This window comes from Arabidopsis thaliana, chromosome 5 (assembly GCF_000001735.4).
Source record: "Arabidopsis thaliana chromosome 5, partial sequence".
NCBI lineage: Eukaryota > Viridiplantae > Streptophyta > Magnoliopsida > Brassicales > Brassicaceae > Arabidopsis > Arabidopsis thaliana.
In genome coordinates this window covers 22455340-22478697 of record NC_003076.8, presented here as the reverse complement: position 1 = coordinate 22478697, position 23358 = coordinate 22455340, and the positions used below count along the sequence as shown (strand labels likewise).

The 23358-nt window shown below is 36.8% G+C and overlaps 8 protein-coding genes, 2 long non-coding RNA genes, 1 other non-coding gene and 1 pseudogene across 15 annotated transcripts; 4 read left to right on the top strand and 8 right to left on the bottom strand.

Moving 5' to 3' along the window:
* Positions 1 to 71: 71 nt before the first annotated feature.
* On the bottom strand, positions 72 to 465 carry AT5G08295. Its single transcript, NR_144261.1, has one exon. It is a non-coding gene; the product is annotated as an uncharacterized misc_RNA (transcript).
* Positions 466 to 481: 16 nt separating this feature from the next.
* SVL1 (SHV3-like 1) lies at positions 482 to 4556 on the bottom strand. The gene is made up of 9 exons (NM_124930.4): positions 4283 to 4556; positions 3790 to 4083; positions 3448 to 3563; positions 2863 to 3361; positions 2720 to 2758; positions 2329 to 2613; positions 1858 to 2003; positions 1268 to 1754; positions 482 to 1174 (listed from the first exon to the last, which is right to left on the bottom strand). Exons 1-9 carry the CDS (start codon positions 4419 to 4421, stop codon positions 879 to 881), a joined length of 2301 nt encoding a protein of 766 aa, NP_200359.1. The 5' UTR covers positions 4422 to 4556; the 3' UTR covers positions 482 to 878.
* A 1435-nt stretch (positions 4557 to 5991) lies between these two features.
* Positions 5992 to 9453, top strand: NHX3 (Na+/H+ (sodium hydrogen) exchanger 3). The gene is made up of 15 exons (NM_124929.3): positions 5992 to 6277; positions 6388 to 6506; positions 6604 to 6701; positions 6810 to 6869; positions 6968 to 7014; positions 7096 to 7290; positions 7371 to 7417; positions 7523 to 7589; positions 7686 to 7786; positions 7871 to 7972; positions 8235 to 8379; positions 8495 to 8557; positions 8669 to 8752; positions 8849 to 9145; positions 9304 to 9453. The coding sequence occupies exons 1-14, from the start codon at positions 6113 to 6115 to the stop codon at positions 9143 to 9145; spliced, it is 1590 nt and encodes a 529-aa protein (NP_200358.1). The 5' UTR covers positions 5992 to 6112; the 3' UTR covers positions 9304 to 9453.
* On the bottom strand, positions 9394 to 10119 carry AT5G55460 (Bifunctional inhibitor/lipid-transfer protein/seed storage 2S albumin superfamily protein). Its single transcript, NM_124928.4, has 2 exons — positions 9685 to 10119; positions 9394 to 9578 (listed from the first exon to the last, which is right to left on the bottom strand). The coding sequence occupies exons 1-2, from the start codon at positions 9998 to 10000 to the stop codon at positions 9565 to 9567; spliced, it is 330 nt and encodes a 109-aa protein (NP_200357.2). The 5' UTR covers positions 10001 to 10119; the 3' UTR covers positions 9394 to 9564.
* On the top strand, positions 9460 to 9769 carry AT5G08285. The gene is made up of 2 exons (NR_143073.1): positions 9460 to 9601; positions 9697 to 9769. It is a non-coding gene; the product is annotated as an other RNA (long non-coding RNA).
* A 272-nt stretch (positions 10120 to 10391) lies between the features above and the next one.
* AT5G55450 (Bifunctional inhibitor/lipid-transfer protein/seed storage 2S albumin superfamily protein) lies at positions 10392 to 11361 on the bottom strand. Its single transcript, NM_124927.4, has 2 exons — positions 10823 to 11361; positions 10392 to 10728 (listed from the first exon to the last, which is right to left on the bottom strand). Exon 1 carries the CDS (start codon positions 11136 to 11138, stop codon positions 10824 to 10826), a length of 315 nt encoding a protein of 104 aa, NP_568824.1. The 5' UTR covers positions 11139 to 11361; the 3' UTR covers positions 10392 to 10728; position 10823.
* On the top strand, positions 10507 to 11189 carry AT5G08275. The gene is made up of 2 exons (NR_143072.1): positions 10507 to 10760; positions 10828 to 11189. It is a non-coding gene; the product is annotated as an other RNA (long non-coding RNA).
* A 127-nt stretch (positions 11362 to 11488) lies between the features above and the next one.
* On the bottom strand, positions 11489 to 13005 carry AT5G55440 (F-box protein, putative (DUF295)). The gene is made up of 3 exons (NM_124926.2): positions 12945 to 13005; positions 12143 to 12855; positions 11489 to 12057 (listed from the first exon to the last, which is right to left on the bottom strand). The coding sequence occupies exons 1-3, from the start codon at positions 12978 to 12980 to the stop codon at positions 11709 to 11711; spliced, it is 1098 nt and encodes a 365-aa protein (NP_200355.1). The 5' UTR covers positions 12981 to 13005; the 3' UTR covers positions 11489 to 11708.
* Positions 13006 to 13470: 465 nt separating this feature from the next.
* On the bottom strand, positions 13471 to 14109 carry AT5G55430 (uncharacterized protein). Its single transcript, NM_124925.3, has one exon. It carries the CDS (start codon positions 13946 to 13948, stop codon positions 13499 to 13501), a length of 450 nt encoding a protein of 149 aa, NP_200354.1. The 5' UTR covers positions 13949 to 14109; the 3' UTR covers positions 13471 to 13498.
* Positions 14110 to 16239: 2130 nt separating this feature from the next.
* On the bottom strand, positions 16240 to 16963 carry AT5G55420 (annotated as a pseudogene). Its single transcript has 2 exons — positions 16541 to 16963; positions 16240 to 16446 (listed from the first exon to the last, which is right to left on the bottom strand).
* A 349-nt stretch (positions 16964 to 17312) lies between these two features.
* Positions 17313 to 18148, bottom strand: AT5G55410 (Bifunctional inhibitor/lipid-transfer protein/seed storage 2S albumin superfamily protein). Of its 2 annotated transcripts, NM_124923.4 has the most exons (2): positions 17703 to 18148; positions 17313 to 17621 (listed from the first exon to the last, which is right to left on the bottom strand). In NM_124923.4, the coding sequence occupies exons 1-2, from the start codon at positions 18019 to 18021 to the stop codon at positions 17617 to 17619; spliced, it is 324 nt and encodes a 107-aa protein (NP_200352.2). In that variant the 5' UTR covers positions 18022 to 18148; the 3' UTR covers positions 17313 to 17616. The 2 variants fall into 2 exon arrangements, with proteins under 2 accessions (NP_200352.2, NP_001032078.1); NM_001037001.1 differs by having other exon boundaries at positions 17448 to 18148.
* A 951-nt stretch (positions 18149 to 19099) lies between these two features.
* Positions 19100 to 23329, top strand: AT5G55400 (Actin binding Calponin homology (CH) domain-containing protein). 3 transcript variants are annotated; one of them, NM_001345125.1, is made up of 15 exons: positions 19100 to 19449; positions 19685 to 19834; positions 19919 to 20095; positions 20182 to 20420; positions 20527 to 20698; positions 20801 to 20839; positions 20915 to 20983; positions 21070 to 21186; positions 21363 to 21574; positions 21655 to 21807; positions 21895 to 22094; positions 22195 to 22352; positions 22446 to 22542; positions 22652 to 22743; positions 22831 to 23316. In NM_001345125.1, exons 2-15 carry the CDS (start codon positions 19748 to 19750, stop codon positions 23161 to 23163), a joined length of 2145 nt encoding a protein of 714 aa, NP_001332485.1. In that variant the 5' UTR covers positions 19100 to 19449; positions 19685 to 19747; the 3' UTR covers positions 23164 to 23316. The 3 variants fall into 3 exon arrangements, with proteins under 3 accessions (NP_001332485.1, NP_001318801.1, NP_001332484.1); NM_001345124.1 differs by having other exon boundaries at positions 19197 to 19602; positions 22831 to 23329; NM_001345126.1 differs by having other exon boundaries at positions 19230 to 19326; positions 22831 to 23280.
* The last annotated feature ends 29 nt before the right edge of the window (positions 23330 to 23358 follow it).

Here is a 23358-nt window from a genome sequence, read left to right as displayed (position 1 = left end):
ATGCTTTGGAAGATTTAATTGAGAGTAACAAGTCACTACGTGTAATACAAGCTCTTCATCTACATAATTTTGCAGTAATCACTAAAGTTAAACAAATCTACTTTGATAACAAAGTTGTCTCAATTTAATCAAGAAATCCACATCCATAGCTTTTCTGTTACGTACAGTAATGAATTGTCAAGAGAGAGTGAAATTGAAACTCACAATAGATCCTTAAAATGGTGATCGATGGATATATCAAGCATGCTTGAAGAGCTTCATGCTAAGCCAATGAAAGTAGACAGCAACCATTATAACTGGTAGAGTCAATGGAATCAAGAAGCAATAGTGCCTATCATTCGACGACACGACTGCAATGACGAATCCGAAGAAGGAAACAGAACCAATGATCACGAAGAAACATCCCCACAAGATCTCTGTCTTCGTTGTTAAACCCAGTCCAGACAAGAGCTTCATCGACAGATCTGAATCATCTCGAGAAAGTTGTCAAGTTTGTTGAATTATCACGTACTTGGGCTTTAAACTAAAGCCCATTTTAGTTAATTTGGATCCATAAGTAGCCTGTATTAAAAGCCCAATCTTTACGATTAGACAACAATATTCAAAGAACAATCATAATGTTACAAGTACGTACACACAAGACAAGAGTTTAAATAGAACATTACAGTGAATAATGTTACAACAATGATACAAATTTACGTCCAAGAATTTTACCTCTTTGGCCAGAAATTCTACAAAAGACAACGAATAATATGAACAGACAAGAAACTCATCACTGCAAAGAATCCCAAGAACTGTTAGAAGGAAAAAAAATTCCCTGAGGACTCGATCAATCTCACAATGAAATCCTACAGGCGCGGGTGATCGGATCAATGTGATCACAGAAGTAGAAGAGAGGCGAAAACCGTAGCGAATGCAGAGAGAAGAAGAGATAGAGCGACTCGGGTTTGTCCGTTGGGAGACTTTTCACCTGTTGATTGAGGTCCAGGGGTGGTGGTTGGGGCTCTGGCTGAGACTGGAGGTAATGGTGGTTCAGTGACATCAGCATCTGTGAAAACTGGGCTTGGTGCTTCGGCTGGAGGTAACGAAGCAGGACTCACGATGGTTAAGAGGCCAGCGGGCTGAACTGGGATCATGTAAGGAGGCACGTCTTTGCGGGTCAAGCACGAGTTCCCTGAGAAGGAACAACAAAAAAAAACAGTCAAAAACTCTAAAATGTTATGAAAACAGAAAAGCTTTAAAGACATTCTTTTGGTTTTCACTTTACTTTTGTATCTCGCGGCTGTGAGAGGGAACTCAGTGATGGTTCCATTGATACCAGCTCCAGTAACATGCGAGTTTATCTCGACAGTTGCATCAGCGAAGAAATCCCATGGTTGAGAAACAAACTCATTTCGGAACACTTCAACGTAAACGGGGAGCTGAAACTTCTGCAGCCTCTCCACTAGTTTAGTTTGTCCAGTGGTGAAACTTTCGCTGGTGGGGAAGACTGATTTTTTACTAATGACAACAGCATCCGCAAATTTCTTAATGTCTTCGATTGCAGTGTCGAGAATGTCGCGGATGGTTTCTTCGACTTTGTACACTGTCTCATACCGGCTCTGTTTCTTGAAGTCAATTAAGACTGAGCTGTTAGTTGACTGAATCATAACCCTTGTGGTTGTTGTCTTGTTGCTGTAACCAGCTTCTGTGAGTGTATCGAGAACTGCCTTAACAGCATCGAGCCCTTGCTTCTCTCTCAGATATGTTGCATTCTGAAGGAAACAAATCATACTCGTTTTAACCATCAAAAGAAATGACGAAGATCACTTTTATTCTAATGACCGATAAAAGTCTAAAAGTGATTATACAACTCACCTCCACGCTGATCAAAACACCGGTGAGAGAGCTGGAGTTTTTTGCCAAGTTCAAGAAATCAGAAAGTGAAACAAACTTCCCGGAACTTCTCTCCCTTGGATTCCTAAACATAGTGAATTCCCTGCTGTAGGGGTTTTCAATAGCAGCTGCAAAAAGATGGGGGGGGGGGGGGGGGAAACATAATCAATGACACTTAAAACAGATAAAAACCGGTTTTGAGATGGATTACATCAACAGAAAGATTACTTTTTCATTATCAAGGGACAGATAAAGTTGCAACAGAACGATATTTTGCATCTATTGGTAGCCTCTAAATAACTAGAATTAGTATTTGCCGTGGACACCGTGAAAGAACCATCGTGCAGCTAACTCAGTTATCGTAAGAACAAGGATCTACCAGCACAACACACTGCCTAGAGTAAGAATGCCATACGGAGAAGACAGTTTTAAGAGAATATGGGTAAAACTTACGTCTCAAGGTCTGAATCTCAGACCATGCCAGACTAAAGCTGTATATTCCAGGAAGTGAGCCGATCTCAGGAACAGTTGTAGAACGGTTTCTGAAAGGACTTTGGACAACGTTCGTGCTCTCCCCAAGATTTATTGAACTTAAGCAAAACGGAATCCCGTCTGATGACATTTGAAGAGAACAATCGATAACATCAGCACCATCTTTGATAGCCTTTGTATAGGCCAAGTCAGTACAGCCAGGGTAGTCTCCACTTGCTCCATTTTTGGATATAACAAGAAAATCCACTGTGACATGAACCAAACAGAAGATTAAAAAAATCTACCGTTAGTTATTATTGTGCCATGGCATCAATAATGTGGCCAGTAAAACGCATATGAATAGCTCAAATACCTTGTGATGAAGCATTACTTCCAAGATGGGAGAAGCAGTCTGAGGAACAAGAAAAGTTTAAAGGAAAAGTGAAAAATGGTTTTACTTGTGTAGTTGTAGTTTCTATAGCAGTATATGTGATACAGAAGAAGAGATTTACTTACCAACAGCTGAAGATGCTGTTAGTGGGAAATCAGAAAGCAAGCCATCCACGGAGAAATCTCCATTGTCCATGAAAGATAAGTACTCGGCCAATGGATCAAAACTGTAGTTGTATGCAAGATCAAAATCGTTTCCAAAACCTGATGCATATACTTCTAATCCTGCTTTGTGAGCATCTTGAACAAAAGATGTACGGGGAAGCAAGTATTGGCTTTCGATTGGCCATATGTAAGACTTGGGAACAAGAACTCCTGAAGCAAAAGTCTTGAGGAATGTTAGGTTTCCCGCAAGAGATCCATAGGTTTGGTTGGTTGACACCTCAACATCATCTTTTTCAAGAAACCGGAACACAAACTTTGGCCCATTGCGTCCAAAACGCCTACCAATGTTCCGAAAGAAATTCACCTCAGGGGAAGAGAGATAGTCAATAATCACAGTCTTGGAAATTGATAGCAGAAAGCTGCTCATGCTCAGATTATGTTGAGCATAGAATGCGTCGTGCTGAATAAAGAACAGCCGTATTAGAGTGAGCTTTCACTGCAACAAAAAATGGAAAACAACAAGAAACTTACTGACAAAAGAGCTACCTGAACATTTAACCAAAAACCCTCAGGTTTTAACTGCGTAGATATATCTTTAACTGTCGATATCCCGTAACTGTTTCCATCGAATGCCGCTGACCGTGATAATATTCCTTGTTTCACTATGAGAATGATTTGTATGAAGAAGATTCAAGCAAGTTACACCTCAATGAACAGCAGCAATCAAATCTAACAATACTAAAATTTACTCAATTTGATCAAATGTCACAGACAAATTACCCCTAAAACATAGATAAACTAATTAACATAAGATCTTTCTACAACTAGTATCCACTAGTCCAATAAATTAGAATGTATACTAAAGCTCAAAAAGACGCGTGAACTTACAGATAACTTTTGTCAGATCCTTGAAGTTGAAATCAATGGTGAACCAATCCTGAGTAGGGACTCCATTAAGCAAGTAAGAAGTTTTCCGTTTAGGGTAAACATCTTGAATATTGGAAGCATTCATCATCTTCACATCAGGGAAGCAAAGTCCAATTGCATCTTTCGTTAGTTGCACATCACACCAAAGAACAGCACCAGGAACACTAGTCTGCGATACAAAACTGTAAGCATCGAGACTTGAATCTGGCAACAACCCAGAAAACCCACCACGAGCAATGACAAGGGGAGCATCTCCTACAAAAATGGAAACAAAATCCGATGAAACCTATAAGAAAGCTTCGATTTTTCTTTGGATGAAACTCAGAAAACCCCCAAATTTTTCTCTTTGATTTCTATGAAACGATTCAAAAGGAAGCAACTTTTCTACTGATTTATTGATTAACAGTGAAGGGTATTGAATAAATAGGAGAAGAAGGAGATAGAAGACACTAACCAGTGAGTGTTTGCCATGGACTTTTAGATCTTTGAGCAAAGAGTTGAGTAGACAGCAACTGGATCAAAATAAGAGCTAAAAATAGAAACTTTGAAGCTTGTAAGACATGCATTGTTGGATTATCTCGCATGTTTATCATCTGTAACAACCTGAGTTGTCCCGGCGGCGACTTCACCAACTTCGACCAAAAACTGAGATTTACTCAGAGAGAGAGAGAGAGAGAGAGAGAGAGAGAGCTTTTTGGTTTGTGGGATTCGAATTTATATGATCGTTGATTATTTTAAAAGGGAAAACAAAAGAACTTCGACTTTTTGTTTTTGACACATTTTTCCACTTTAAAAAGAAAACATCAACTAAAATTTTATTTTTTTGGTTTTTCATAAATAAACTAAAATGTTTTTCAATGTGTCTCCATATCTTTATTGCAGACAGAAAATATTGGGAGTGTAATTTTGACTCAATTTTTTTTTGAGAATACAAGAGTTTAATTTTCATGGGATAACTAAATAAGTTTTATTTTAAATTAGAATATAATTTTTTGATTGGTTGTCTCCAACCTAGAGAAACCAAACAATTGTTTTACATATATTTGTGTATTTATTTTTTATAGTTATGCGTTCTTCATTTATTACGACCTACTCTCTCTTTGTTTTTCTTTATTACTACCTACTTGTTTCCAAAACCAGCTAAACTATAAGCAAGCATAATAATAAACTATATAATGCATGCAATTGCAATATACATGTGTCAATCATTGGTCTTGTTATAATTAGGATTAGTGTAGAAACGGCTATTAGATATCAATTATATCCCTGCAATTTCTCCCTTAATCACTCCTATAGTAATTGGTGTATATCTGTTTTCCTCTACGGTACCAACAAATAAAAAGTCTACTGCGGGGAACGTATTTGTTTTTCTTGTTTCCTCTTCTCTTCTCTGTATATAAGAAAAATTGTATCATTCTAGTGATACTACCCATTACCCAATACGCATTCCAATAATGGCTACATTTACATATATGATATATGCATATACATATCACATATGAGCAGATTTATTATTTATCTAATATACACATTATATATCCGAATTCTATGTTTTCACGTTAATTATAATATTTACAAGTTTCTTAATTTATATTATAGCTATAATGATACTAGTATCTTAAAAAATGTTGAGAAGGCGGTGGTGGATGATCGATTAAAAGTCAGGTAGGTCCTAGAACATGGTCGTTAAAGATTACACGTGGTGAAATAGGTCGCTGAGTCACTTTTTACGTCATCAAAACACGACCAAACGAAACGATCACGTTCTAGCGTCTTGGCTGTTGCAACCGGGACCGTTACTCAGTAGAGTGTTTTATTTCGATTGGTTCGAGTCTTCACCAAATAATTCGTTGTAATAAATATTGAGTTTTCAAGTTTCATAATTTTATATAAACAGAATAAAGAACAAGAGGTAAAAATAAATTAAGGAAAAAGAACAACAATTTACGCGAGTTAGTTAGACCCAAAAAAGAAAAAAGAAAAAAATCCCCAAATCCGGTAAGAAAAAAATACATGATGAGTTAGTTTTGGGCCCTAAAAAGGCCCAAGATGCAGTACAATTCCAAAAAGCCTCACGTTTACTCAGTCTGATGACGTTGGAAACATGCCACGTGTCTTTCGTCTCCTCGCCACCTGTAACCACCGCCTTGTTCATCGCAGTTCAAATCTCTCCTCACTCTCTGACTCTTTCCTCGTCTCTCTCTCTATCGTTCTCTGTGTGCCTTCTTCGTTTGCGATTGGTGTTTTCAAAATCGACGAAATCGAAAACATTATCGAGTGAAAAATGAGTATCGGATTAACAGAGTTTGTGACGAATAAACTAGCAGCTGAGCATCCTCAGGTGATACCAATCTCAGTGTTCATCGCCATTCTCTGTCTATGTTTAGTTATCGGCCACTTGCTTGAAGAGAATCGATGGGTTAATGAATCTATTACCGCCATTTTAGTAGTAATTTTCTTCAAAATTTCTTCTTTTTTTTGTTTTAGCTAAAGTTTTGAGCTTTTCTGCTCTTAAAGAACAATTTTATCACTATTTTTGATTGGTTTTGTTGCAAGTAGGGAGCAGCATCAGGAACAGTGATCTTACTTATTAGTAAAGGAAAAAGTTCACATATTTTGGTGTTTGATGAAGAACTCTTCTTCATTTACCTTCTTCCTCCAATAATCTTCAATGCTGGGTAAGCTTACTATGGTTTTGGTTACTATGTTGTGGTTAATGGGTTAGATTACACTATGATGGTGATTGACTGAAGATTTTTTGGTTTGTTGTGGCAGGTTCCAAGTTAAGAAAAAGAAGTTTTTTCACAACTTTTTAACCATCATGTCCTTTGGTGTGATTGGAGTTTTCATCTCCACTGTCATTATCTCGTTTGGTAAAAAATATTTCATTAATCTTTGAATGACTTGACTATATGATTTAAAGTTGATTATCTCGGAGTTGTTACCATCTCTATTTTTGTTGTTTTTATAATGTGAACCAGGGACTTGGTGGCTGTTTCCCAAGTTGGGATTTAAGGGGTTGAGTGCTAGAGACTATCTTGGTAAGATTTTTCACTGATCTATGTTTCTTTTCATTTCTTGTTGAGATGGTTATTACTTATCAGTTTGCGAGAGTGAATGCTTTCTTGTTTTGATTCAGCCATAGGAACGATTTTCTCATCAACTGATACTGTTTGCACTCTACAGGTTCTTGATTTAGAAGATTCTTTGTCTTACTACTTCTTCTATTAAAAGTTTTTTCTTACATTGCATCTTAAACTTTTACAGATTCTCCATCAAGATGAAACACCATTGCTATACAGCTTAGTCTTTGGAGAAGGAGTGGTGAATGATGCAACCTCAGTTGTACTGTTCAACGCCGTGCAAAAGATTCAATTTGAAAGCCTAACCGGTTGGACGGCGCTGCAAGTATTTGGGAACTTTTTGTACCTCTTCTCAACAAGCACACTTCTCGGAATTGGTGTAAGCTATTGAGTTGGCATAGTTTTTTACTCTGTTTGAAGCATATCATGAGTAATCTTAGAACTGTGAATGTCTTGCAGGTGGGGCTAATAACATCTTTTGTTCTTAAAACCTTGTATTTTGGAAGGTAAAAGTACACCAAACTTGCAAATTTTTCATCTCAAGCTTAAGTTTTTTTTTTTTAGTGATAAGATGTGCCTTTATATTGATCTTGTTATATGGTTGCTGACAGACATTCTACTACACGCGAACTCGCCATCATGGTTCTAATGGCTTACCTTTCATATATGTTGGCTGAGGTAATACACTGGTCATGAACGCTACTTTTTAGTTTTCATTTGGAATTGAAGTGCTGCATTTCTCTGTTTTAACTCAATATAGTTGTTCTCTTGCAGCTCTTCTCATTAAGTGGAATTCTTACTGTTTTCTTCTGTGGTGTTTTAATGTCGCATTATGCATCATATAACGTGACAGAGAGCTCAAGAATCACTTCCAGGCAATGTATCAGACAATTGTTTATTCGCTGAAGTCTCAATTTGCAGGAATTGCTTTTGTCTGACTGTGCATCTATATTTTGCAGGCATGTATTTGCAATGTTGTCCTTTATTGCGGAGACATTCATATTTCTGTATGTTGGAACAGATGCTCTTGATTTTACAAAGTGGAAGACAAGCAGCTTAAGGTATAAAGTCGTATCCATTTATCAGCTGGTAGAGCGTTTAGAGTGTTTTGTCAAAACAATACACAGCATTTTGATATGAACCTCGTGTATTTCTTAAATGCATACCTAGAATCAAGATTATCCCAAAGACATCCTCTATGTCTTCTTCTCTCTTGACACGAAGTTAATCGCCAATTAACTGTTAGTTAAGCTGTGGTGGTGACTCGTTGTTTCTGAAATCTCTTCCCAATGAAGACTTGTAACATTAATCATCTTCTTGCAGCTTTGGGGGTACTCTGGGTGTCTCCGGTGTCATAACCGCATTAGTATTGCTTGGACGAGCAGCATTTGTCTTTCCACTCTCGGTCTTAACAAATTTCATGAACAGGCACACTGAAAGAAACGAGTCTATCACATTTAAGCATCAGGTTTAGCTCTTGTTTGTTACAGTTACATTATCAGAAGCACTAAAATAAAAAATTAATAATGGTCCGAGAATGGGAAAGTTTCTGTTATATAATTCTCTCTTTGTATACTTTATAGGTGATCATTTGGTGGGCAGGTCTAATGCGAGGTGCTGTCTCAATTGCTCTGGCTTTCAAGCAGGTTTTTCTCTTTGCACATTCATATTATCTCTAATCTCTATTGTATTACTTTTACATTGAATTAGTAACATTTCCATTATATCTCATTTTGGTATATCTTTCATGTGCCAAGTTCACATACTCCGGTGTTACATTGGATCCTGTGAATGCTGCCATGGTCACCAACACCACTATCGTTGTTCTCTTTACTACACTGGTAAAACAAATACTACCTTAGTATATGGCCCTACTGGTTCTGGTAGTTTTCTGTGTTAAGATCAAAAGAATGACTTCTTTGTCATGTAACAAACAGGTCTTTGGTTTCCTCACAAAACCACTTGTGAATTATCTCCTTCCTCAAGATGCAAGTCACAACACCGGAAATAGAGGTAAACGCACTGAGCCAGGTTCTCCGAAAGAAGATGCGACACTTCCTCTTCTTTCCTTTGACGAGTCTGCTTCCACCAACTTCAATAGAGCTAAAGATAGTATTTCCCTTCTGATGGAACAACCTGTGTACACCATCCACCGCTACTGGAGAAAGTTTGACGACACATACATGAGGCCTATCTTCGGTGGACCTCGTCGAGAAAACCAACCAGAATGCTAGGTATACCCTCCATTATTACCACACAAATTTATACATTTTGCAGCAAACGCACCTCACTTGATCAATAATGTGTAACCGGAATTAATAAGTACATCCGGGAAGAGGTGCCTACAATATTCATCATGATAAGCGAACAATTCTCTCTTTTTGTGTTGCAGAATTGATCCGGGTTCTCCGCGGGGAAATCATGATGAGTTAGTTTTTTTTATAGTCAAGAAAGTAGGATAGTTGGTTTAGCTAAAACAGTTTCTTAAAGTTTTTGTTAAATGTATACAACAAGGTTCTTCTATATACACAAGCTGCGATTATTACTGCGAGTTTGTAATTTATTTGGATCGGAACATAAGACATATTGTAAGACTTCAGATCAGTTGCAGGACAAGTTCGAGTGAAGTCTGCTAGAACGGTCTGTCTCCATCTCAGTTCCTCAAAGCTGCACTTACAGAACAGCAAAACGTAAGCCTTTTTTACTTCATACTTCATATTGGGATCCTACTAGTCTACCGGTTTTTAGTATCTTAATGGTATTTTGATTTTACCTTGGCAAGCAGGAGGGATTGTTGTCAGGCCACATTTGCTCAGAAGAGCCTGGACTTTAGATGGGTAAACCGCTAAAACGGGGAGAACAGACTTGAATCTGCAGATGCATTTCAGATTAGCGGCTTGGAGGAGTTCACAACACTCTTTGATTGGAGATGGCGGGTTGTCTCCAATTACGGCTGGACGACATTTTTCCAGATGGTTTGCGTTGATGTTACATGCGGTAATGCTCGTAGGTTCTTCCATCAACACCAAGGCGGCTAAAACTATTGCAAGAGCTGCAAATTTCACAGTTCTGGTATTGTTCGTATCCATTCTCTCTTGACTATTCCATATGATCCTTAAATCTAATGAGCTTATTATACAAGTTAGATTGAGCGTATGGTATGGGTTGCAGACTCATTAGTCTTCTACTAGTCTAGTCGTCTCTTTTTTTTTCTTGGTTCAACCATAAGTATGATATGGACCTTAAGTCAAGTCAAGTCGTCTTTTGAGTTGAAATATCTGCAAGTTGCAAAGAGACATGTGGGAGACTTATTGGCTTTTTTTTTGCTCTATCTCTCTCTTTTCATAAATGAAAATTTAATAAAAATGTGAGAAACAGAGTACATTTCGACATTACTAGTAATGGATTAAGACAACATTAGATCTAAAAAGTAATGTTAAGATGCTATCATATTGTGTAGTCACTTTCAAATATTGTCAACTACAAATGCCTAGTTATTTTGTTATTTGTCAAATGTATTTTACATCTCTTAATATTATGATTTGGGTTCTTTGCACGGAAGATACATAAGGAGTCAATTTTTAAATACTCAAGAAAGTAGTACACAATGGAGTTAGCAAAAAAACAAGTACTTTATTTCATTTCATTAATAGTAGAACATGGTTCATCTATATAATAGATAAGGTGACTGAAAAATCACTGCAAAGTTGATATTTATGCGAATCAGAACAGCAAAAGACATATTTATAGCTTAGAGACTTCAGGGCAAGACAAAGTCTGTGGGAGACTGGGCCTGACTTCAGCTCAGTTCTTCATGCTGCGTGTTACAGAAGGAACAACAAAACAAACGTAAGATTTTCTCTCTTTACATAAACAAGTGAGAAAATCCTGAGGTTACTTTGATTTTTTACCTTAGAAACAGGAAGGACTGTTTACACCACAATTGGCAAGAAGAGGCCTGACTCTAGATGGGTCTATCCCGACAGTGGGGAGATAAGGCTTGTACGGGCAGAGGCATTGTAGATTAGCAACTCTGGCCACTGCGCAGCAGTCCGGTCCCGGTGGTGGAGGGTTGTTTCCAGTGACGGCTGGACGGCATTTCGCCAAGTCGTTTGTGTCAATGTTGCAAACGGGAATGCTTGTAGCTTCTTTCACCATTATTGCAGCTGTTAAAACCATCGCGAGAGCTGAAAATTGCATGAGGATTCTGGTGTTGTCCTTACCCATTCTCTCTTTTTCTAATCCCTTATTCTTTCTCACTCAACTCTGTTGTGATATGTGAAACTCTTACATGTAATGAGCTTATTATACAAGGAAAGATTAATGAGAAGTGAGAGCTAGTACAAGGTAGACTCACGGGTATTTTTAGCCAAGTCGGTCGTCTTTTGAGTTAAATTGTAACAAACAGACAAATGTGGTAGACTTTTAGTCTCCAGTTGGTAAATTACAGAGCTTGTTCCTTTTGCGTGACTAATGGCTTTTGGTCGTTTTATCTTGTTTTGTCCTTGTCAAGTCGTGTAGTTTTCTGTGTAAGAATATCAAGAGACTGTCTTCTTGTCACGTAAGAACAAGTCATTGAAAATGAAACGATCTAAGGAATTTATGAGTCGTTGGAACTTAAGAAGCACCTCTGGATTATTCCAGGCCTTGTGGCATACATAATAACGTTCATAAATAAATTATTAAATTCAAATCTTCAAATCACACACAAACCCAAACCCAAACCCTAACCCTAACAAGTACAAGGATCCAGAAAAGAACAATATTAGACACAAAAGCACAAGGCAGGCCCAGATACTAGCTAGAGCTCAGAGAAGATGTCGAATGGATCCAGTAAGGGACAACAAGCGAGGGTTTACCAAAGCGATCGAACGTGAAGGAACTGTTTGTACCAGAAGCTAGATCGTAAGAACCAAATCTAGGGCCAAGGTAATAGATGGAGTTAGGTTTGAGCCCTGGGTACAAACTTGCCGTGACACAGAAGGCTTCACTCTTGCCAAGGAAGATGCAGAGATCTCCAATATCTTCAGTGTAACCAAAGTCTTTGCTCATCCCATCTTGCCTAAAGACCATGAACCGCTTAGTTTTGCTGTGGAGACATTCCAAATCCCCATCTTCGTCCTCTTTGTGAATACACTGTGTGTACCTAGACAGAGAAACAAGTAGCTCAATATCTCTCTACTCTGCTTTGATTGAGTAAAAGTAGCGAACAATCTTAAATAAATACGTACCACTTGATGAAGAAAAGTTCACCAGAGGGAGAATCCACTAAGTGATTGGTCATGGAACATTTATCCAACATCTCCCAACCTGCCTCTGGAATCTTAGGCAGGTTTCTAAGGCGTATCTCTTTATACTTGATCTCGTCTTTTTTACTGAGATACAGAGAACCCATGTAGAGACCCTTAAAACTCGTAAAGTGGAAGGCTTTGTCTCTCTTGGAGTACATGAGCTCAGAGGCTGGTAAAAGACTGTAACCGGTCTCGTTGTGAGTCCAGTCAGAGTCCCAACGAGGCCTACATACACTTACGTGATAGTCATTGAACTTTGCAGCCACGTAATAGTCGTCTTGGACAGGATCAGACGAAGAGAGACACACTTCCGTGGCATGAGTTGCGGGTTTATAGTCGAGCTTGAGTGATGGTAATGATATGACTCTTGGAGATGAGACACAAGGCTTGTACAGATCCGTGAGATGCACACTAATGTCTTTCTCCTTGAAAAAAGCGACCCAACCTTTCGATGCTCCCAGAAGCGGAGCTCCATGAAGCTCTTTGGGATACTTCTTCTCATTGCCGTACACTTTTTTTTCCGTAGCCGGTTCGAATAACTTGTGATGCACGATTAGGCCCTCCTCTGGAGACCCTCGCAACTTCTTAGTGGTCAGCACCAAGCATGGGGACGGAGGCAATGATGAGAAGAAACGAGCATTGTTCCTGCGTCCCTGTCAATTTCCATGAACCAAACATCGGACTTAGTAACCAAGAATCAAAGAAAGTACTGTATGACATAGGAACAAAGATAGTATCTTACAGAAAGCTTTGAGATTCGGCTGAAGAACAGAGCCATATTTATATATTTTTTTTCTCGTTCCTACGTCCAAAAAAACCCTAATTGCTCTTCTCTCTTATAATTAGAAAACTTTCCAAAGATTGTTTTTTTCTTCTTTCCATTTCCCTCAATGAACTCGAGATGCGAAATCCCCAGAAATGGAAAGCTTTCATATGTAGTTCTCATTTTTTCCGCAGAACCCAACTACATACCGGCCACGCGCTTCAGTTCGTCAGGCCCATTTGGAAAGGCTTATGTTTAAATTGATTTGTTGTTTGAAATATTACATTGTTTAAAAGACCATTATGACTATGTTGTTTTGACTTTGTTATAATGTTTTTTAAATTTAATTGTTTGTGTCAGAAGATTATTTAGAGGAGTAATAGTATAATGCAAATTAACATTACACAATACTAGTACTAAATAACACAAGAAACAAAAGCGAAAAAAATACATTTAAGACAAAAGAAAAGTAAAAAACAATAATTTAAAACTACAACAGAATGATAATTAGGTTACGGTGAATTTCTTTTAAATTAGTACTGGCACGCACAGCAACCGGGGCAAAAACGGCAGCCACCGCTACATCCTCGACATCCGCATCGAATGCATCCTGGGCAACCGTTGCAACCACCATACTCAGGTATTTTGTTCTCCTCTTCCTTGATGGTGTTTTGCTCGTTGCTTTTCCCACTGCTTGTTCCATAGTCAACGTAGTCCATGTGGGTCCCTTGCCCAAAAGAAGACTTGTCCACCGTGGATATCTTGGTCTCCTTCTTCCTATCGACCAAAAAGCCACCGCCGAAGCTCTTGGGGAAAGCAACGTACACCTTCTTCTTGAGCGACCATTCACCTTCTTCGTCTTCTTCTTCTTCTTCTTCTTCTTCTTCTTCTTCTACTTCTTCTTCTTCTTTCTCATCTTCTTCTTCTTCAAGATCATCATCCTGCGAAAGAGGAACTGGAGAGTACCACTGGCTTGATGCCATGGCATGTCCCTTAGACTTAGAAACGGTGGTTTTAGCCACACCACTCAAAGACTTTGATATTCTTCTCAATTCTCATGTTTCTCTGATTTTCTATTATGATTTTTCTCTTTGATTAGAAGATACAAACCGCCTTTCTTATATCAATCTCTGATTACTGGATCAACATCTATTTCCACTGCGGGAAACCTTTACCTTTTACTAGACAGGAACCATAACTGGTAATCTATTTATTCAGGTGTTATAATTTATAAAGATAATAGCATGGTATATCTATGTTTCTTTTAACCATCTCCTTCCAATAACCTTGGTTTTCGAATCTTGTTTTACTTTTATTTGAATGATATACTTAATTAGTTGTATATTAATTTGACCAAAAAGTAAAAAGAAATGAATATATAGTTTATGATATCAGACTAAAAGTTTTATGGGGTATATAACTAATGGTTAACCTCTATTTATACTCTAATTATAGCTTAATTAACTATGTTGGTTGTATACGGTCTTTCTCCAAACCAAATCGTATAATCTATGTACTTACACATTACCAACTAGATTTTAACCCGCGGTATATCGCGGGGACAACTTATTTTTTAAGTTAGTATATATAAAAGTTTGCAAATTAAATCTATTTATTTTTATTTTATAGTTTACAATTGTTATTAAGTAACGTCCTACCAAACCCGTCTCGCCAAATCCGTCCCGTAAAAAAAAACCGCGGTACACCGCTAATTTAAATATATAATTAAAATAAATATTTTACGGGATTGCAATTGTATTTTGGTTTATCAAACAAATATTTGTTTAAAATAGTTGTCAAAATCTAGTTCAAATTTTGGAGAAAAAAATTTATTGGATAAATAAAGAATATATTTAGGTGGGTTTTGCTCATTTTAAGGGATTGCAATTATATTTTTGTTTGTCAAACATTTTTTGTTTTAAATAGTTGCCGAATATATTTAGAATATTTTTAATTTGTTAATCAATTTATTGCTGGAAAAAAATCAATAATTAATAGTCAATGGCAGCCATTGTAAATAAGTCTCAACTCTATGATTTATTTCACAAAATGGCTGCAAAAATATATATATATAGATTACTAAGATCATCCTTCTTGATGGGTTCTTAGTAAAATTCTTAACATTTATGATGTTCAAAATAATAATTAAATATTAAGGGATTTTAATAAGAAGAGAGAGTATATCAAAAATCTCTTAATTAAAAACCAATTTTATATTTTTAAGAACCCTTTTCTATTTTTTATTTATATTTTATTTTATATAATATTTTAAGAGATTTTTAAAACTTTTTAAGAACTCATTGTTAATGATGCTCTAATAAAACTTTGAAATTCTAGAAAGTTTACCATATCTTCAACAACAACATTAATTGAGTGAAATGAAAGACGTACAAATATAAGTTTATCGTTTTTACAAATTCTATATTTCGAAAGATTTTTATTCTTTTCTTAAACAGCTGGAAGGGATAGGCTACGTACTAGTCTACTAGTAATGATGATCTGGGAAAAGAAAAAAAGAGTGAGCATCACTTTACACTTATAAATGTTGCGACTGACACTTGTACAGTTGTGACGTAAATACAAGTAAAAGAGGATCACATTAAAATTTAAAGTCTCCTTTGTCATACAATATATACATTTTCTTTTTGTCGAAACCATTAGAAATTCCATTAAAACTTAAAACAGGTGAGCAGGGGATAAAGCCTCCCAATTACAAAGCGCTTGCTTAGCTATGGAATGGAATCTCCATGAATCAAAAGGAGATACAAGTGAAAGAGGACGACACTAAAATTTAAATTCTCCTTTGTCATACAATATTATTAGCTATATTATACGAATATGGCTAAATCGGTTTTTGCAGCTTATTTTCTTTCCCTATTGTATAGGTGTTAGTTTCTCATATATACATTTCCCGAAAACGTGTGTTTTGAAAAAGGCGTGCTCTGTTACATACTGCACAATGCACATCTCAATAAAAGTTTTTATTGTTGGGTTTATTTCTAACCAACTCTTTTTCATTGCAATTCTTTTATTTCTTATTTTTTTATTTTACTTTTAATATTCCTTCGAAGGAGTTTGTTTACGAGTGAAAAATTTGTGAATCTAATTTAAATACAAGAAAACCTAGTAAAAGATTAGGAAAAACATTGTTAGTATTCTCAGTCAACTTCATTTTCCTTCTCGAGGACTGAAAGTGGGAAATAGGCAAATAGCTGACCAATATTATTTGGATCATACAATATGGGCTTAAACGAGGATAGTGTGTTTCGTAGCATAAAGCCTTTTAAAAGCCCATGATAATTCCGTCTTCCCTTAAGACTCGAAAGTTGAAAGTTGAGAGTAAAAGTTAATACAGTTATCATATTGCAAAGTTGCCGATTTATTCGAATTAAACACGAAAAGGCATATTATAACTTAAGAGACTTCATCAGATCGAGACAAAGCTGCGGCATACGGCCTTTGTTCAGCGCAGTTCTTCAATCTGCGTGTTACACAAGGAACAACAAAACAAACGTAAGACTTTTCTTTCTTTGCAGAAAAGAACAGCAAAATCCTGCGGTTACTATGATATTTACCTTAGAAACAGGAGGGAGGAGTGTTTACACCACATCTGGTTAGTAGAGGCCTGACTTTAGATGGATCAATCCCAAACCTGGAGAGATAAGGCTTGTACGGGCAAAGGCATTGTAGATTAGCGGCTCTGACCAATGCGCAACAGTCAGGTCCCGGAGGTGGCGGGTTGTTTCAATTCCAGTGAAAGCTGGATGACATTTGACCAAGTCATTTGTCTCGATGTTGCAAATGGGAATGCTTCTAGCTTCTTTCACCATTATTGCAGCCGTTAAAACCATCGCAAGAGCTGCAAATTGCATCAGGATATTGTTCCTACACATTCTCTCTTTTTTAATCTTCTCTCTCTCTCAACTCTATTGTAAAACCCTTAAATCTAATGAGCTTATTTTTTAGCAACGTTAATGCTAAGTGGAAACTATTAAAAGCGACTCACGTGTCTTTTTAGTCAAGTCGTCTTTTGAGTTGAAATGTACAAAAAAGGGGACAACTATGGGAGATATTTTCTCACCGATGGCTTTTGGTCGTTGTATTTTGTTTTGTCCTTGTCAAGTCACTGTCTTCTTGTCATGTAAGGACAAGTCTATGGTTTTGTGATTTGCTTCCGTATTATGCAAGTCACCAATTTCAAAAGAGCTAAAGAAAGCTTGTGTAGCACTATCCACTGCTAGTGAATTGTGTTGCCTATCTTCTATTACCACAAGTTAGCAATCAGATTTTTACCAAGAATTATGGTTTATAACCATGACACGTGAACAGTTCTCTGTTTTTCGCAGTTTCTTAGTATGATTCTCTTCATGGAGAAAGGCATGATGGTGAGTTAGGTTTTGGATACTCGAGGACAAAAAAAACTAGTACTTAACCTTTTTGATTAACGTATAGCACACGGTTCTTCTACATACACAAGGTGAATCTAATCATTAAAACTTTGTTATTTATTTGGAACAGAACACTTGAAAACATTGTAAATTCACTTTTAACGAAATATAAAAACATTGTAACTTCAGATGCAAGACAAGATCTTGTCAAGATCCAGCGATGTTTGCAGCCCCATAGAGAGATTTGTCCTCAGCTTAGTTCTTCAAACTGCGCGAATAAAAAACGTTACACTCTGTCATTAATTACTCTCAAGATCTTACTACAAATTCAAAAATCACATGAAAATACCTTGGCAAGAACGAGGGACTGTTGTAACACCACATTTAGCTACAAGAGCCACGACTTTAGATGGATCAATTCGTAAAATTGGGAGATAAAACTTAAATCTGCATAAGCATTCGAAATTAGCTTTCCGAACCACTACGCAGCAATCATTGACGGGAGGTGGGGGATTGTTTCCAGTGATGGCTGGGCGACATTTCTGCATATCATTTATGTCCATGTCACAAATGGACATGCTTGTAGCTTCTTTGACCATCATCGCAAAGGTTAAAACCATTGCAAAAGTTGCAAATTGCATAAGGAATTTGGTATTGTTCTTACCCATTCTCTCTTTTCTCTAGACTCTACTTGTGAATCCCCCTCATGATCATGAGCTTGTTTATAAACAAGTTAAAATGCTAACCGAAAGTTAGTAGTAATTTAAGAGCGTAACGTAAAGATAAGTGTGGGTGATGTGATCAGGAGGCTTTTGAGTTGAGATGCGTGAAGAAAGGGACAAATGTGAGAAAGACTTAGTTGTTTTGCATGCCATAGTTTCTGGGCGGTGAATGACAAAGATTTTTTTGGACTCTTTGCGTGACCATTGTGGCGCCGTTGGTTTTGTCCTTGTTGATCATTTAGATGGATCATTAGCACTGACATGAATTTGATAATTATTGGCTTTTAATATGGTAATTATCATCAAGTTTCAAAAGTTTTATTATCACTTGTTAAATAAAAGATTGGTTTTTTAATGATTTTGTATTTATGTTGTTTAAAATAAATATATTAATGTTGTTTTGCACCTCTCAACAAATTAATATCTTTTATTTCAATAAAATGTTATAAAAAGATCAAAATACTGTAACATCTTGAAACGATGATTTGAATATTTTATGATCTTGCTTTAAAAAATATTTAGACGGCAAAAGTTATGGAAATCTTACCATACAGTTGATTTATAGTAGACATTAATTTTTGTTTGACTAAAACTATTGTGTTATTGTGTAAAGCTTTTTTACATTTTCTTTCGAATTGTACACAGAGAGATTTGCGTTCTAATAAAAATATTAAATTCAATATCACCTATAGTTATTGTCACAATTTAAATAGTAGGCCGTCGTGCGTACCACACATGGGGTTTAAAAACAAATCAGCAAAATATTTAAAACGTCGGTGGAGAAGATCTTTGTTTCGTTCATAAAATCTAAATTTCCAAAAAAATAAGTAAACAAAAAAATTAGGGTATTTTGCAATAAATATCACTTGAGAATATCAAATATCTTCCGAAAATAACTCAGCTATATATGGTTAGTACTGTCATTTTTAAATTTATGTAACGAACTAACGAAGTAAATACATAGAAAAACATTTAAGAGTCCAAAAGCATACAAATTTTTTGTGTAGTCTTCTTCTCTATTTAGAAATGACACCTACACAAGTCGTTAAACCGTGAGGTCCACTGTTTCTTCCACATGTCGTCATCAGACAGCGAGTATATAAAACCAAACAAAACCCTACTCGCGATTCTGATTAAGCATTCAATTTCACAACCAGAAACTCGTTTTCTCTCTCTCTCTTTGTTTGCTCTCGCACGAAGCAAATAACGATCCTCTCTTTTCTCTGCCGTATCATCTTCGTTCACATTGTGGTTCGATTCTTGCTTCCTAGTTTTCTGGAAGAAAGAAACATTATCATCGATTAAAATATACACATTGAACAACTTTGGATTATTGATTCTAAGCAGAGAAGAATCTCATTTCGATACATTGGGGTTTGTGTTTTATTTTTATTATTCTCCTAGATTTCTGGATTTTGTGTAATCGAAAGTCACCGGCTTTTTTCCTAATCTATCTGGAAAACTGTTAAAAGTTTGAATCTTGCTGTAATGTTTTTTGATTAGTTAAGAACAACATTGCTATTTTAAGTAATGAAATCTTTCGATCGATAAAATTGGTTTCTTTTCGTTTTATCTCAAAGTTTTGATTTTTCTGATTCTTTCTTGGCAGGGAGAAGTTCCTACATTGGTGTGAGTTTGAAGATTATCTTCCCCGTGGATTGTAACGGGGGAGATGTCTGGTTTTGTGGGTGTTATTGTTTCGGATCCATGGTTACAAAGTCAGCTTACACAAGTTGAGCTAAGGAGTCTTAATTCCAAGGTATAAAGTTACTCTCTTTCTCATTGGTTTAGCTTCCGTGGATGCAATCTAAAGAGAAGCTTGTTTTGATTTGTGGTTTTTTAGTTTGTTGCGTTGAAGAATCAGAGTGGTAAGGTTACATTAGAGGATCTTCCATCTGTGTTGGTCAAGGTGAAGTCACTTAGTTCATCATTTAAGGAGAAAGAAATCAAAGAAATCTTGGGAGGTTTGGGTTCTGATTATGAAAGTGATGATGATCTTGATTTCGAATCGTTTCTCAAGGTTAGTTTGATCTTTCTCTGTGTTGTGTTGTGTTTTGTTTGTTCTTGTGAATCTCTTTTGATGAATGTGATGTGTAATGTGTGTAGGTATATCTAAACTTGCGAGATAAAGCTGCTGATAAAGCTGGTGGTGGTCTTAAGCATTCATCTTCATTTCTTAAAGCCGGCACTACGACTCTTCATACCATAAACCAGTCAGAGAAGGGTTCTTTTGTTCTTCACATCAATAGATATCTTGGGGATGACCCGTTTTTGAAGCAATTTCTTCCTTTAGATCCGGATTCAAATGATTTGTATGAACTTGTGAAAGATGGTGTGCTTTTATGGTAATGAACTTATGTGAAAATTTGTGTTTTGGATTTCAGTCTCAACATTAGTACATTTTGGTTTCTGGATTTTGACTTGTACTCTCTTTTTCCTTTGTTGGCACAGTAAGCTTATAAATATAGCAGTTCCTGGGACAATAGATGAACGAGCGATCAACACGAAAAGGGTACTTAACCCATGGGAGAGAAATGAGAATCACACGCTCTGTCTTAACTCTGCAAAAGCTGTTGGCTGCAGTGTGGTTAATATCGGGACTCAGGACCTGGCTGAAGGACGAGTATGTTATACTTGCTTAGTTTTCACTTTTCAGTATATCATAATATATTGGTTGAGACGAATATAGAAGATTCTGACTGCAGATGTTTCATTGTTTTTGCAGCCTCATCTGGTGCTTGGATTGATCTCACAACTCATAAAGGTCCATACTTGTTTGCTATGTGCACTGTCTTGTGTTTGTGCTTGATGATTTACTAACCAATGCTGGAAACTGCAGATTCAACTGCTTGCCGATCTTAGTTTAAAGAAGATGCCTCAGCTTGTTGAGTTGGTGGAGGACAACGAGGTAACGATCTGCTAATCTATTTGTGAATATCTGACCAAACTATAAGCATGTCGTAGATATTAATAACAAGTTTCTGTCTGTTGCAGGATATAGAAGAATTTCTGAGATTACCCCCAGAGAAAGTCTTGCTCAAATGGATGAACTTCCATCTCAAGAAAGGTGGTTACAAAAAAACTGTTGGAAATTTTTCATCGGATCTGAAGGTATTTCCAAATAGCAAATCTTCTTTTTTGTCCCTTCAAAAGCTTCATCAAGTAGTTTTCTCCAACACGCTGACGCAATATCAGTTTGAATAGAAAAAACAACAGATCACTCATTAGTTATGAAAATGTTTGGTATTTTTTCTTAATGTTGATGGTTGAGATTGTTGACTATGCAGGACGCACAGGCCTATGCTTACCTGCTTAATGTTCTCGCACCAGAGCATTGTGATCCAGCAACTCTAAATGCAGAGGATGATCTTGAAAGGGCTAACATGGTCCTCGAACACGCAGAGAGAATGAACTGCAAACGGTATTTGACTGCAGAGGAGATAGTTGAGGGGTCTTCGTATTTGAATCTAGCATTTGTGGCACAGATATTTCATGAAAGGTCGGTAAAAGATCACTAAAGATAGAATATTTTCTTATGTACTGGTTTCTTACACACTAGCTTCTCTGTACCTGCTGCAGGAATGGCCTTAGCACTGATGGTAGATTCTCCTTTGCGGAGATGATGACTGAGGATTTACAGACTTGCAGAGACGAAAGATGTTACCGGCTATGGATTAACAGCCTCGGGATTGAGAGTTACGTCAATAATGTGTTTGAAGATGTTAGAAACGGGTAAGCATTTGGTATGCAAAATAATTTATAATCTTTTGGTCCTGAAACGTATTATAAGTTTTTCAATACTGAATATTTCTGATGCAGATGGATTCTTCTGGAAGTTGTTGATAAGGTCTATCCAGGCTCAGTTAACTGGAAGCAGGCTTCAAAACCACCAATTAAGATGCCGTTTAGAAAAGTAGAGAATTGCAATCAAGTCGTGAAGATTGGGAAAGAGATGAGATTCTCGCTCGTAAATGTAGCTGGAAATGACATTGTTCAAGGAAATAAAAAGCTTATCCTCGGTAATTACTCTTCTTAGCTAGCTAAAAAATGTTTATTTTGTTAAGATGCTCAACAGTCTTAGAAATTGTATAACACTAAAGGTGTGTATACATGTCTCAGGCTTCTTATGGCAGTTGATGAGAACACATATGCTCCAACTTCTCAAGAGTCTAAGATCTCGGACACGAGGAAAAGACATGACCGACTCAGAAATCATAAGCTGGGCTAACAGGAAAGTCAGAATCATGGGGCGGAAATCGCAGATCGAAAGCTTCAAGGTTCCATCTTTTACTTTTATCAAAACTCAAAAAAAAAAAGTTCAACTGAACAAGCTTATGTTGAACAAAATCTGTCTTGCTAAACTTCAATAGGATAAAAGTCTATCGAGCGGATTATTCTTCCTCGATCTTCTATGGGCGGTTGAGCCAAGAGTTGTTAACTGGAATCTTGTCACCAAGGGTGAATCAGGTCCTTACTCTCTCTAACTACACTCACAACCTCTTCACTCTCTTTCTCTTCTCTGTTCAAACTGAATTTGTTTAATCGTTATTTTTTCGCTATGGAAACTTTGTAACAGACGATGAGAAGAGATTGAATGCTACATACATTGTCAGCGTAGCAAGAAAGCTTGGTTGCTCGGTTTTCTTGTTGCCAGAAGATATCGTGGAGGTAAAGAACGGAATCAAATCTTCCGAAACAAGAAAACAACATACATCAAAATGTAAATCTGATGTTTTTAAATGTCTTTTGTTGCAGGTGAATCAAAAGATGATACTAATCCTAACGGCAAGTATAATGTATTGGAGCCTTCAACAACAATCATCATCGTCAGAGAGTTCAAGTTCGAGTTCAGACTCATCATCAACTCATAGCACGACGACGACATGCACTAGCACATGCACGAGCACTGATGCTTCACCAGCTCCATCTGTCACGGGTGAAGACGAAGTCTCTTCTTTAAATGGCGAAGTCTCAAGCCTAACGATAGAAGAAGACAATGAAGTCTCGAGCCTAACGATAGAAGAAGACAATGACGCAGACATTTTGTCAGATATCACCTCCATCTCAGAGGAAGCAGCTAACGAATAGAGCAACAAGACTGAACTATCTTTGCCGGAACAGAGTTGCTTTGTAATATTTTTTCACATCACCTCTGTTTGTGTTACTACTACTAAATAAAAACTATATTTGTTACCACAATAACAATAAAGATAAAAAGATAAAAATATTTTATGGAGTAAACATTAAAATGTCATTGTTTTTTATCTTCATAAAATAATGTCA